This window comes from Natrix helvetica, assembly GCF_964273705.1.
Source record: "Natrix helvetica genome assembly, chromosome: 2".
Lineage (NCBI taxonomy): Eukaryota > Metazoa > Chordata > Lepidosauria > Squamata > Natricidae > Natrix > Natrix helvetica.
Window position 1 is genome coordinate 83,051,888 of NC_138552.1, and position 12,506 is coordinate 83,064,393.

A 12,506-nucleotide genomic window follows, 5' to 3' on the forward strand; every position below is an offset into this window, starting at 1 on the left:
TTTGTTATTCTACCTCACAGTCACACAGTGAACCATGAAAAATCATGTCCCTCTTGGATTTCTCATTAATTAATTTACTTCCAAAAAAAAATCTTGTTTATAACCTGCTGCAGTTTATTCATCCCATTCCTAAATTTTCATTCATTGACCATCAAACATAGGAGGAGAAAGTGGATGTAAAAGCTATCAAACAGATCAAAACACTGTTCTGTAACAATGGTTAATTACAGTACAATATTAAAGCACCAATGAGAAATAAGTACGCATCTTCAATCATTTCATTTGATTCCAAATATTAAATTCAAACCAATTGCTTAAAACAATCTATAGGAGTATAGACCTCAAAACTCAGAACAATTGTTCACATCTCATCTAAAAGTGAAAGAAAGAAAGAAATTATGTAGAAAATCTCAAGTATATAATCTTAAATACAGTGTGTAATCGATCTTTTTTCTTGATAATATACCTGCCTGCTGAAGCATAAGGAAAAATCTCATGCATAAAGAAGGAAAAATGAAGCAGCTTGATGGTCATTAGTCATGAAAAAATGCTTTTATTCGTATGCTTATGCTTATTATATACTGTAAGGAACCTGAGCAGACCACTGCGCTTAGTTATTTAGAATTATGTGTTTAAATAAATGTCTTGTTTGTTAACTAATATGTTTTCATATCCATAAACTCTTTAAATTATGGGCACCATAATAACCTTCAAATTCTGTGCAACAAAAATATGGGATTCAAAGCTCCTTTATTCCTTGTCTGCCTTTAGAATCATATTCATCTGAGCAGGGAAAATAATAAGCAAACCACAACTGATTAAGAAGATAACTTCATTTATCCTACTGTATATCTTGAATGATAAGCCGGTCAATTTGCCCCAGCTTTTATTTGTTTTTAAATTCAATCAGATATAATTTTCAAAAGCTATTAAGCAACTCATTTAGCAAAAACTAGAATATGTTGATCCTAGACTAGCTGAGTATTACCAAATTGAAATCACTTTGAGATAGCCCAAATCAACCAAGATTTTCATTACACCATTTTTAGAAATATAAACAAGGCTAAAAAAATATCAAAGTATGGTTTTACTATTCTGTTGTTGTTATTGACATTCTTGCAATAGTCTTATCCCCAATGTATGTGATAGGTTTTTGTTTTTTGGGTTGCATTCTTACATAGTAGAAATCAGAACCTGCTCCAAGATTTGTTCTGTCTTTCTAATGCTGTCAATTGACGAGCATCTTTGGAAAGATCATGTTTTGTCCTTGTTGCAAAGAGATGCACCTGAATGTTAGATGAGCAAAGGGATTTTTTTGGGTCATACTTATATTTGATAGTTGAAAAATCATGTCATAAAAAATAATTCCAGACTATATAATTTTAAAAACCTGAGTGAATTTCCTAAAAGTATACTGAGCAATGCCATCCTTTGCATCTCACAGGTAGTCCTTCTTTAATGACACTCTCATTTAATAACTGTTCTAAGTGATGAAAGAGTAACTTTGCAACAAGTCCTCAAAAGTATGACCTGAGTGCGCAGGTCTGTGAAGCAAAGAAAAACTGAAGTAAGAGTATAGCCACAGTCAGGGTTAATGGCAACTTCACTTAACAACCAATTTATCTGTCCCAACTGTGGTCACTAAATGAGTATCTGCAATTTGTGACATTTGTAGTGACTATTTGTCTATTATTGGTATTCTTATCTAATAAAAGGGCAAAAAAATCAATAATATTATGAAGATTCATTATAGAAACAGTTTTGTTTTTAGCTAGCTTGGAAAGGTGTTTTCTATTAGCACTTCTATATTGTGTAACTTTTACTGATATCAGAATATATGAGAAGATTTGAATTAAAAACTGCTAGAACATAATACTTTTAGGGAGCTAAGCATATTTTTTAATTTTTGTCCATTTTGTACACAACTACATCTTTTAAGACTCATGGTAGTCTACAGTACACTAAAATACAATCAAAACTTCCAGAATATAACAAAATATTAAAGAAACAGTATTTAATAAGAATAATTGTAGAACCCCGTAACAGAAAATATACAATGATAATTTGCCATTCTCCATAGACCAGGCATGTCCAAAGTGCGGCCCGGAGGCCAAATGCGGCCCTTTTTCAAATTGCAAGCGGCCCGCAGCCTCTTCTCCCCACCGAGTTATTTGTTTAGTCTTTCATAAAATACCGTAATTTTCAGAGTATAAAGATGCATCTTTTTCCCCTCAAAAAAGAGGCTAAAAATCTGGGTGCATCTTATACACCGAATACAGCATTTTTTGCCTCCCAAAACTCTGCCCCCTTCACCAAAATGGCTGTGCATAGCCTTTAGGAGGTTTTCAGAGTGCTCCTGAGGGCTGTGGAGGGCATAAATGAGCAAAAAACGGGCTGTTTTTTGCTCAACTTCCCCCCCCCCAGCCCCCAGGAGTACTCTAGAAGCCTCTTAAGGGCTATTCATGCCCTTTAAAAAAAAGGCCCGTTTTCACGAAAAATGGGCCGTTTTGGGGAGAGTGCAAAAACTTTTTTTTTAATTTGCCTCTTCAAAATCTTGATGCGTCTTATACTCCGAAAAATACGGTAGTTAATTCGCATTTAATGTTAAGGGTTCAAAGAATGTCAGGCTGAATGATCGGCCCCACACATTTTCACCTCACCAAATCTGGCCCTCCTTGGAAAAAGTTTGGACACCCTGCCATAGACCCACTGCTTTATATTTAAAAGCTTCCAAAAGACCATTAGCAAAGGGACCAACCTGACCTCTAAAGGGAAGATGTTCATAATGTGGAAGCTGCAAAGCAAAAGAGCATTTTTGGGCCACAGCACTCTACACTGTAAAACTTGGGTATCAGAAAGAGTCCAGTCCCACTAACTAGATCCTAATAGAGATGTCAGCCAGCACAACTGATGTAGTTTTCATATGAAGTTCAAGTGAGAGCCTGTTTTAAAAGAATCCATATAATCAGCTTCCTCTGGGTTGCTCTGAAATTAATTCCCAACCATGACTTCAATAATCTTCCCTAAAAGGGAAATATTGAAGACAGCATGATAGTTATGTAACATGCCAGGATCAAAGGAAGACTTTGTAATAAGATAGGTAGACCATAACCTACTGCTAGATAAAGTAGAAGAATGTGGGTTAGACAGCATCACCACCAGATGGATTCGTAACTGGCTGACCAACTGCACTCAACGTGTAGTCCTCAATGGAACTGCATCTACATGGAGGGAAGTATGCAGTGGAGTACCCCAAGGCTCTGTTTTAGGCCAGGTACTCTTCAACATCTTCATCAATGATCTGAATGAGAGAATAAATGGGGAACTCATCAAATTTGCAGATGACACCAAGCTGGCAGGAATAGCTAACACTCCAGAAGATAGGCTTAAGATACAGAAGGATCTTGACAAACTTGGACATTGGGAACTATCTAATAAAATGAAATTCAATGGTGAAAAGAGTAAGGTTCTACATTTAGGCAACAAAAACGGAATGCACAGGTACAGTATAGATGGTACCTTGCTCAGTAGTAATAACTGTGAAAGGGATCTTGGAGTCTTAGTGGACAACCATTTAAATGTGAGCCAGCAGTGTGCAGCAGCTGCCAAAAAACCCAACACAGTTCTAGGCTGCATAAATAGAGGGATAGAATCAAAATCACGTGAAGTGTTAATACCACTTTATAATGCCTTGGTAAGGCCACGCTTGGAATACTGCATTCAGTTCTGGTCACCACGATGTAGAAAAGATGTGGAGACTCTGGAGAGAGTGCAGAGAAGAGCAACAAAGATGATTAGGGGACTGGAGAGTAAAACATAGGAAGAACGGTTGCAGGAACTGGGTATGTTTAGTTTAAGAGAAAGAAGGACTAGGGGAGACATGATAGCAGTGTTCCAATATCTCAGGGGTTGCCACAAAAAAGAGGGAGTCAAACTATTCTCTAAGGCACCTGAGTGTAGAACAAGAAGCAATGGGTGGAAACTAATCAAGGAGAGAAGCAACTTAGAACTGAGGAGAAATTTCCTGACAGTTAGAACAATTAATCAGTGGAACAGTTGTCTCCAGAAGTTGTGAATGCCCCAACACTGGAAGTCTTTAAGAAGATGTTGGATAGCCATCTGTCTGAAATGGTATAGGGTTTCCTGCCTAGGCAGGGGGTTGGACTAGAAGACCTCCAAGGTCCCTTCCAACTCTACTATTGTATTGTATTGTAAGAAAATGCATCAAAGGTTCCTTCAAGGATATCTCCATCCAGATTGAGACATGGGATCCACAACATGCCTCTACTGCTGGACCTGATGGGACAGGTAGATGTAATCAGGGAGAGGCGGTCTTTCAGATAACCAGACCCCATGTCATGTAGGGCTTTAAAGATCAAAACCCGCATCTTGATTTGAACCCAGAAGCAAACTGGTAACCACTGCAATTCACAGAGCAGAGATGTAATGTGCGACCAGGGGCACACATAACTTCTCTTGTCAGATCTTTTTTCATGGGTTGAAGCTTTCAGATACCCTTCAATGATATGACCAGGATGTGAGTAACTGTAAGGAGAGCTTCACAATACAGGAATAGGTACAAATAGTGTATAACATGAAGTTGTGCAAAAATCCTAGTCAGACCTGCCATATGCTTGAGTAAGAGTTGTGAGTCCAGAAGGACTCCCAGATTTTGCACTGAATTTGTTTGAGACATTCAATACCAAAGTTGCTAAAATCCCAGATTCAGAAGGCCCTAAAACCCAAAGCCACTCAGGCTTGTCAAGGTTCAGTTGGAGCCTGTTGTTCCAATTCCAGACCCTCACAGCCTCTAAGCACCGGGGCAAGACATCAAGAGCATCCCTTAGATTGCCAGAGATAGAGAGGTACAATTAAGTATTGTCATATACTGATTATAACTCACCCCATGGCAAATCACACACTTTTTAAAGATTGGGAAGTACTTTTTCCAATGCAAGCTTTTACTCAAGTCACTTATGATTTTAACTACTATGATACATTCTACATGGAGATCACTCAGAATCTATTGGAACTTGAAATGAACTTCCTTTTTGCTCATGTAACTCCTCTACTCCACTAGCTACACTTGTGCTTCCAGGAACAGTTGAAAATGTTAATGGTCACCTATAAACCATTTAATGGTTTAAGATTTGGGTACCCACTTTTTTTCTAGCTGCTTTTGCCCATCCAGCAAAATATGACATAGTTAGATCATTTCAGGTATCATCTATAAAAGACTGTCATTTTCAGAAACTAGACAACAGACAATCTCTGTAGTTGTGCTGAAGAGACAGATCCTACAGTATTGTCACAAAATTTTAAAGACCTAGGTTTTTCAATAGCCCTGAAACAAGATAGTCACTGATATAGTCCCAGGCATATTTACATTCCTATTTTATTATTACCAGTTCTTTTTTTTATTCTACTGCGATGTGCTGTGAAATTGTGTCCCTCAAGCACTGATTGATAATAACCCCCTTCACTCCTTCAAGGATGTGTCTCAAAGAATTATCCAAGAACTTCCGAATTGCTACAGATTCCCTTCCATTCTCTCCAATAAAAATATTGACTCTTCTGTATCACTAAGTTGGGATACTGTATATCTTTCTTTTCTTTATCTATTTTCCATATTAAGTCTGATTATATAAATCTATTGCATCGCTCAAACCTAGTACTACAGTTTTGATTCTGCTGCAACTTTTGTAGCATGTGTCTTATTTGACCTTTTCTTGGCATTCTTTTTATGTAACACTGAATTCTTTATGTGTATTTCTAGTCTGAATTTGATGGAGGAACTGGATCAGATGAAAGTGCATGCCTCTAGAGATAAAGCTACAATGCAAGAGTTGAATATGTTTCTTCAGCAGGAAAGAGAAGGTAAATTTGATTTAGCTATCATGACAATCTACAAGTACTCCTCGCTTAATGTCCTTGTAACTGTGACCATTGCAGCATCCCTGTGGTCAAGTGGTCACTATTCAAGCAACCAGTTCATAATTACCATAATTTCAGCATCCTCAACCATGTGAGTGACATTTGCGATCTTCTCTACAAGTTTCAGTAAGCAAAGTTAATGGAGAAGCCAGCAGGAGGTCACAAATGTTGACCGTGGGGTGTTACGAATATGCACGTTTTGCCTAATGATGGCAACTGGGACTGCGGGAACTGATGTCATAAGTCGGTGTGGTCACATGACTTCATGTCTTATGACCAAGTTGTTTAGTGACAGAGTTCCTGGTCCCAGTTCTTGCTGGGAAAAATTACTTATACTTGTACACTTTGAGCTAAGTCTGTAAGTGCTATGCATGTAGATTACATATGAAAAATTATTATAAGTCTATAATCCAAACTATAAACTCAGCAGTTATTTTACAGTTCATATTCATGGTTTCTTTACTTTTTGTAATGATAACACATTTTGATGCATGAAGAAACAATATACTTCAGAACCTCTTTCACTTTCATATTTGATTCATTATTCTAGTTATTATATACTGTAGATAACACTTAGCATTTAGAGTTATATATTGCTTTATAATGCTTTACAGCACTTTCTGCTGATGGTTTACAACATCAGCATATTTTCCTCAACAACCTGGGTCTTCATTTTACCAATCTCAGAAGGAATACTCCTTGAGCTGGTCAAAATCAAACTCCTGGTAGTGGGCAGAGTTAGCCTGCGATACTGCATTTTAATCACTGCCCCACTATGACTCTTACATTATTTAATTATAATAAACTAAATCATACTGGTCCTGTAAAGCTGGCTATTCAAATTTTTTTCTTAGTGGCTGCAATTGAGTATTATGAAACAATACTTTCATTTGAATCTAGTACTTTTTTGTACTAGATTCAAATGACTAGTACTTTTTTAAGGTCAGATTCATTGATTAGTACTTTTCTAGGTTTTGCTGTCATAGGCAAGAGTTAGTATTAATAATACAAAAATATGTGATTTTTTTAAAAACTCATATAATATCATGTAATCACAAATTCAAGTAGTCTGATATGTATTTGGAGAGTTAGCATAACATCACATAAGGACCGTGTCTTTTTTTAAAGTGGTCCTCTTTGTTTTAAACAAGCTTATTGTTGTATAGCTCAGAGCAAAGGCCTCTGAGAACTGGATAGATAGGGAAGAAATGTTGTCTTAAACAGAATTACACTGCTAAGTAGAGCCTTTCTTCATACCAGCATTCATCCAAAAAATTAGGAATGATGATGATGTTACCATATATTCTGACAGTTAAATTTAAATTATTTGCATGACTGAAATGAACATTTTAATGAGTGCCACTGTCGTCTGTTACATTTTTTGTCCCAAATATTTTAGAACATGGAAAAATATAAAGATCCCTTTTCAATTTTTTTAATCTTACCTAAAATATACTGCATTTGATAAGATATGGTAGCTATATATAATTCATATATCTAATTCTGTTATATGATCAACATTGAATGCTTTGATCAGTTTATTATTAAAAACTAAAAGAAAATCTCTGAAAAATAAATGTAGATGTAAAAGCTACAATTGATATTCAAATGAGTGAATATTTTGAAAAAGATTAAAAGTAGAAAATATATGTAGTACCACTGCTAAGGGACTATGCTTGGAATTAACATGGGTGAAAATAGATTTATATCAAGGTAAAGGTACATATTCCCCAGCTACACAATCTTTTCTCTTCTGTTATCTTTAGAGTATTGCTCCATTTATTTCACGAACACAGAAGTTTTAATTGGGCATGACAAGTTCCAAAGACAAAAGAAAGGGCTAATTCAGTCTAACAAACTTGTTAGTCACTGTTTATGCCAAGATGATTGTTAACCTACAGAGAGTAGCATGTTTTTCTTCCACTTCTGCTTTGTTTGTAAATTGAAGATCATACCTGACCTACTCTGTCTACATATAGTGCTGAATGGGATGGTTAAAGGAAATGTTTCCCGCATATTCATAGGTATATTTTATAAAGAATTTGATTTCCTAATATTTACAACTTCTAAGCAATTTTGATATAATTATTTTCCTTTATATAACCTACTTACCATTTCGCCATTGTTAGCTATTGAGCATTTTATGAAAGTCAGCTGAATATCTGAACTGACTTCAGTGGAAAACATTGGAGTAACTTTTGGGCAAACTGCAGATTTAAGGGTGCAGCAATTAAGAAATGAAACACAGAATGTGTATTTGCGGGTGAATGACTTTTCATTTGTTTCTGACAATTTACAGGAGATAGTTAATTGGAATGACTTATGAAAAGTGTTAGAACTCATATCAGAAATAACTTTCCTATAGCAATTAAGTGATGGAGCAATTATTGTTTTGTAGAATTCATATTTCAGATTATATCCTTTTTGGCAAAATTTGGCCAAAGTCAATTTTGAGACTTCAAGTTTGGATCTAGTCTGGGGAGAAATAGGTTGTGAGATTGCCAGCCTCAGAGCAATGTATAAACTATTAATCACCAGTTGAATTTTTAATGTTTTAATTCTTTTAAATCTCTAACATTTTAGTGGAATGTCATGTGATTTATTCTGTATGATGTATATTTGATCTTACAAAAACAAGAAGTTAAAGTTTTGTCCACTATAAGTGGTCCATAAAGTTTGTTTGCTCTGTTTACCTGGCACTCTGTTCTTCCTAAAAGGGATAAAAATCAAAGAACAAAACTGACAATGTAGATATAAAGATAGTACATTCTCTTTCTGTAGCAAGGATACATAATCTAAAAAAGTATGAAGATGCAAATAGAAGTATAGCATTCTCATCCTATATATATTATGTGCCTTTGAAAATCTGGAGAAAAATGATGATGATGCTACCAGAATTATAGCATAGCATACGATTTTTTAAAGTGTCACTGATTTGAAACTGACCAAATGGCTTGACAATAAAATATACCACTATATTCTTAGTCAATGAACTCATTTCTTTGAAATGTTTTAGTATTGCTTTACTGGAATATTTACTGGAATTACAATGTATTATTTATTCTCCCTTCAAGAACTGCTCTATAAACTTGGTGAAGAAGATGAGGTCAACCACAGTACTCCAAAGAAGAATGTGAAAGAAATATCAGCACAGACATTACAGAAGGTATCCTAATCAGTAAGATATTGAGCTCCACATGTTAAATCTCAATTTCAGTGCAAGGAATCATATATTAAAAGACAACATTGATGAATATAAGCCATGTGTTATTTTTTTAATTACCACTCATAACTCAAAATAATTCTGTCAAAATTGTGTCAGAAATCAATGCTCTATATTTGGCTCTATTCAAGTTAATGGTTTGTGCAGAAAAACAAATGTGCACTTTCTCAGAGTCTGATTATTCTTACTTCTATTCTAAATATATGGCTTTATGAATATAAAGTGTGTCTCACTTTAAAGATGAAAAACATTGAATAGTTCTGTACTTATTTTGCACTGTATTAACAAATAATTAAGATCAGATCTTGGAAATCCAAGTATCCAGGAATAAAAGAAGACAAACAAGACATGTTATTCCCTTCTATTAGGTTTTCACATCACTAGAAGAAGTAACAGTATGTATAATTTGTTCAGGTAGAGCAGTCTGTTAACAGCTGCTTTTTAACAAGGTGTGTTTTAACCTATGTTTTATTTCCTATACAAATAATCCTGAAAACAACTTTCTGCATATCATCCCTTTTTCTTAAAAGATTTAATGTAGGTTTTAAAAAAATACGCCAGAACAGAATGGAGAAGATTTTATGTGGCAAAATAATAATAACAACATCCCAGACTTAACAGTTATTGATGAGAAAGTCTTGAGAGTGGATGTGGCAATGCAAAAGAAGAGAAAGAAGTGGAGAAAATCACAAAATGCAAAGGCCTGCAAATAGAAGTAAAATGACTGTGGCAAAAGAAAGCAAAGACAATACCAATAGTTACTGGGTCCTTAGGTGCAAACCCAAAGCAACTGGAAGCACCACTTGAACACTGACAAAATCACCATCATTCAATTGGCAGTTTTGCTTGTAACAGCTTACATCCTATGACGATACCTCTAACACTGTCCAACAACCACATCTGTCTTTCCCAGGTCCTTGGGAGATCTCGATAGGTGGATAAAGATGCCAAATTCAGCCTAAATATCTGGCTGACTGTAACCAACCATAAACACAAACACACACACATAAACACACTTTTATGCACATATACTGACACATACAGTATATACACACAGATACATAGATCAAGTCAAGGCAGTGAACTTAGTATTCCTGCCTCCTGTTTTCTCTCTCACTGAGGAAATGACTGACTTAAAATCACTCATCCAGCTAATGAATTTAGCTGTGTCCATTTATTTTTATATTTGTAAAATAGCTTGTAAGTACAGTAGTTTTCAGCAGGTCAGGGGATTGTATATATTGCCATATTTCTAGGTAATGAAGGTTCTCATCTCATTATTACTAAATGACAAACATATTAAAGTAATAACTGAGAACAAGAAATGCTCACATTCATTTATCTTAAGATAGAGTGAGTAATGGAAAACAAATTGAGTGATAGAGGATGTCATAACTGTCACCCGTGGGATAGAAGGAGTTTATGATACATAATTTTAATGACATAACTGTCAAGAATGGTTTGGCATAATACAGAACTCTTGAAGATGTATTTTACAAACTACTGGATTATAGTAGGAAGTAATAGCTTTATTAATTCCTTCTAGAGCAATTTCTAATTTGAAATTCTGGAATGAAGAACATTCAGTTATGGTATCTTCTACCTAAGATTTGAAATCTCTTTTCTGGCACAGCAATCTCAGTGCTTGAGTTACTTAAGCCCAAATTCAAAAATTTGCTTACAGCAGAAGCTCAAAGATACATTGACATAACACATTAGTTGCTTTATCGCAAACAAGAATGAATACTTCTTCTTTAGACATTGTTCCTGTGAGCATATCAGTTTTGCATGGTGTGGTAACTTCTCTCTCACCAACTTTAGTATTCATTATCGATGTTTTGGTATAATGTCCTTTTTTTAACCACCAAAAAATGGTACAGATAGTCCTCAACTTACAACTACAATGGAACCCCAAATTTCTGTTGCTAAGTCAGACCACTGTTAAGTGAGTTTTGTCCCACTTTACAACCTTTCTTGCTACAGTTGTTAAGTGAATCATTGCAGGTGTTAAATTAGTATCATGGTTGTTAAGTGAATCTGGCTTCCCCATTGACTTTGCTTGTCAGAAGGTCGCAAAAGGTGATTGCATGACCCCGAGATACTTCAACTGTCATAAATATGAGTCAGTTACCAAATGTCTGAATTTTGATCATGTAACCATGGGGATGCTGCAATGGTCACAAGTGTGAAAATCAGTCATAAGCAACTTTTTCCCACTTTTTCTGCTGAAATACAGAGTTACAATAACAAACGTGCTTTAAATCATGATACAAACTCAAAGCCAAAATTGTAATCTGGACGACTACATAATTATTATTTTTTAAAAAGGTGAATAATCACAATTCATAATCACAATCATATTATAAATATGCATTGTTTTCTTTCATATCACTTTTGTGTCACTATGTAGGGGATTTTAATTTATTTTATTATCTGTCCTTTTTTTAACAGATGTATTGCAATACAACTGCCTTCCTTCTCATTACCTTGAAGTTATTTTTCACTTTGTTTGAAATAGCTGTGTTGGATTCAATTTTATTTCCAGAGATTATATAGGACATTAAGTCATAATGAAAAGACCAGCCTCTACATAAAACATTAAAAGTGATTTTTTTTTGTATTGTATTTAGATTTCACAATTGGAAAGAAGAACAATGGGCTTTGAAAAAGAATCCAAGAAGCTGAAGGAAATTAATAAAGGGTTAGTTAAGGATAAAAGTGAGCTGAAACTATTGCTTAAAAAGCATACAGGGGATGCAGAAGACAGAGAAAAAGAGCTTAAGATGCTGGTGGAAAAGATCACAGAAGCAAAGAAGGACAAATCAAAGCTCCAGTTAATAATAGATGAATTGGAAAAAGAGGTCACCTCTCTGAAGAAACAAGTGGCAGAAGGAAATTTATTGAAAAATGAAAATGTGGATTTGCTGATTCAAGTAAAACAATTGCAGAGCTTATGGGACAAAGCAAAAATGGTTAACTCCAAAGCCACAGTGGAAGCACCTTGTGGACAATGTAGGTGTAAGAATATAGGTGCCAATGTTAAATTGAAAACAGGAAAGAAAAAGAGCTTAGTGGAACATCAGTCTCTTTGCAATCAGTCCATCAAGGATATGAGCGGTGCACTTGAGAACTTCAGTAAGGACGGCTGGGAAGATATGAGTGAAAGCAGGTACAGCTCTCATTAACTTAGCTCTGTAGAAGGGACACTGTGCATATGTAAAACACTAGCAAATAGAAATTGAATTTCAACTACAGTCGATTTGGTATGCAGAAAAAATACTGTCAGTCTTTGAAATATCTTGGGAGGTCTTGTTCTGAGTTTATTGACTGAAATTTGCATGCAAAATTA

At 35.2% G+C, this 12,506-nt stretch overlaps 1 protein-coding gene across 1 annotated transcript in view; it reads left to right on the forward strand.

Annotated features, from left to right (window-relative positions):
* Nucleotides 1-12,506, forward strand: part of CNTLN (centlein) — a 216,945-nt gene that overhangs the window by 129,026 nt on the left and 75,413 nt on the right. Inside the window, exons 12-14 of the mRNA XM_081940175.1 lie at nucleotides 5,777-5,877; nucleotides 9,009-9,100; nucleotides 11,788-12,326. Of these exons, the coding sequence (XP_081796301.1) occupies nucleotides 5,777-5,877; nucleotides 9,009-9,100; nucleotides 11,788-12,326 (732 nt within the window). The remainder of the gene's footprint in view (nucleotides 1-5,776; nucleotides 5,878-9,008; nucleotides 9,101-11,787; nucleotides 12,327-12,506) is intronic.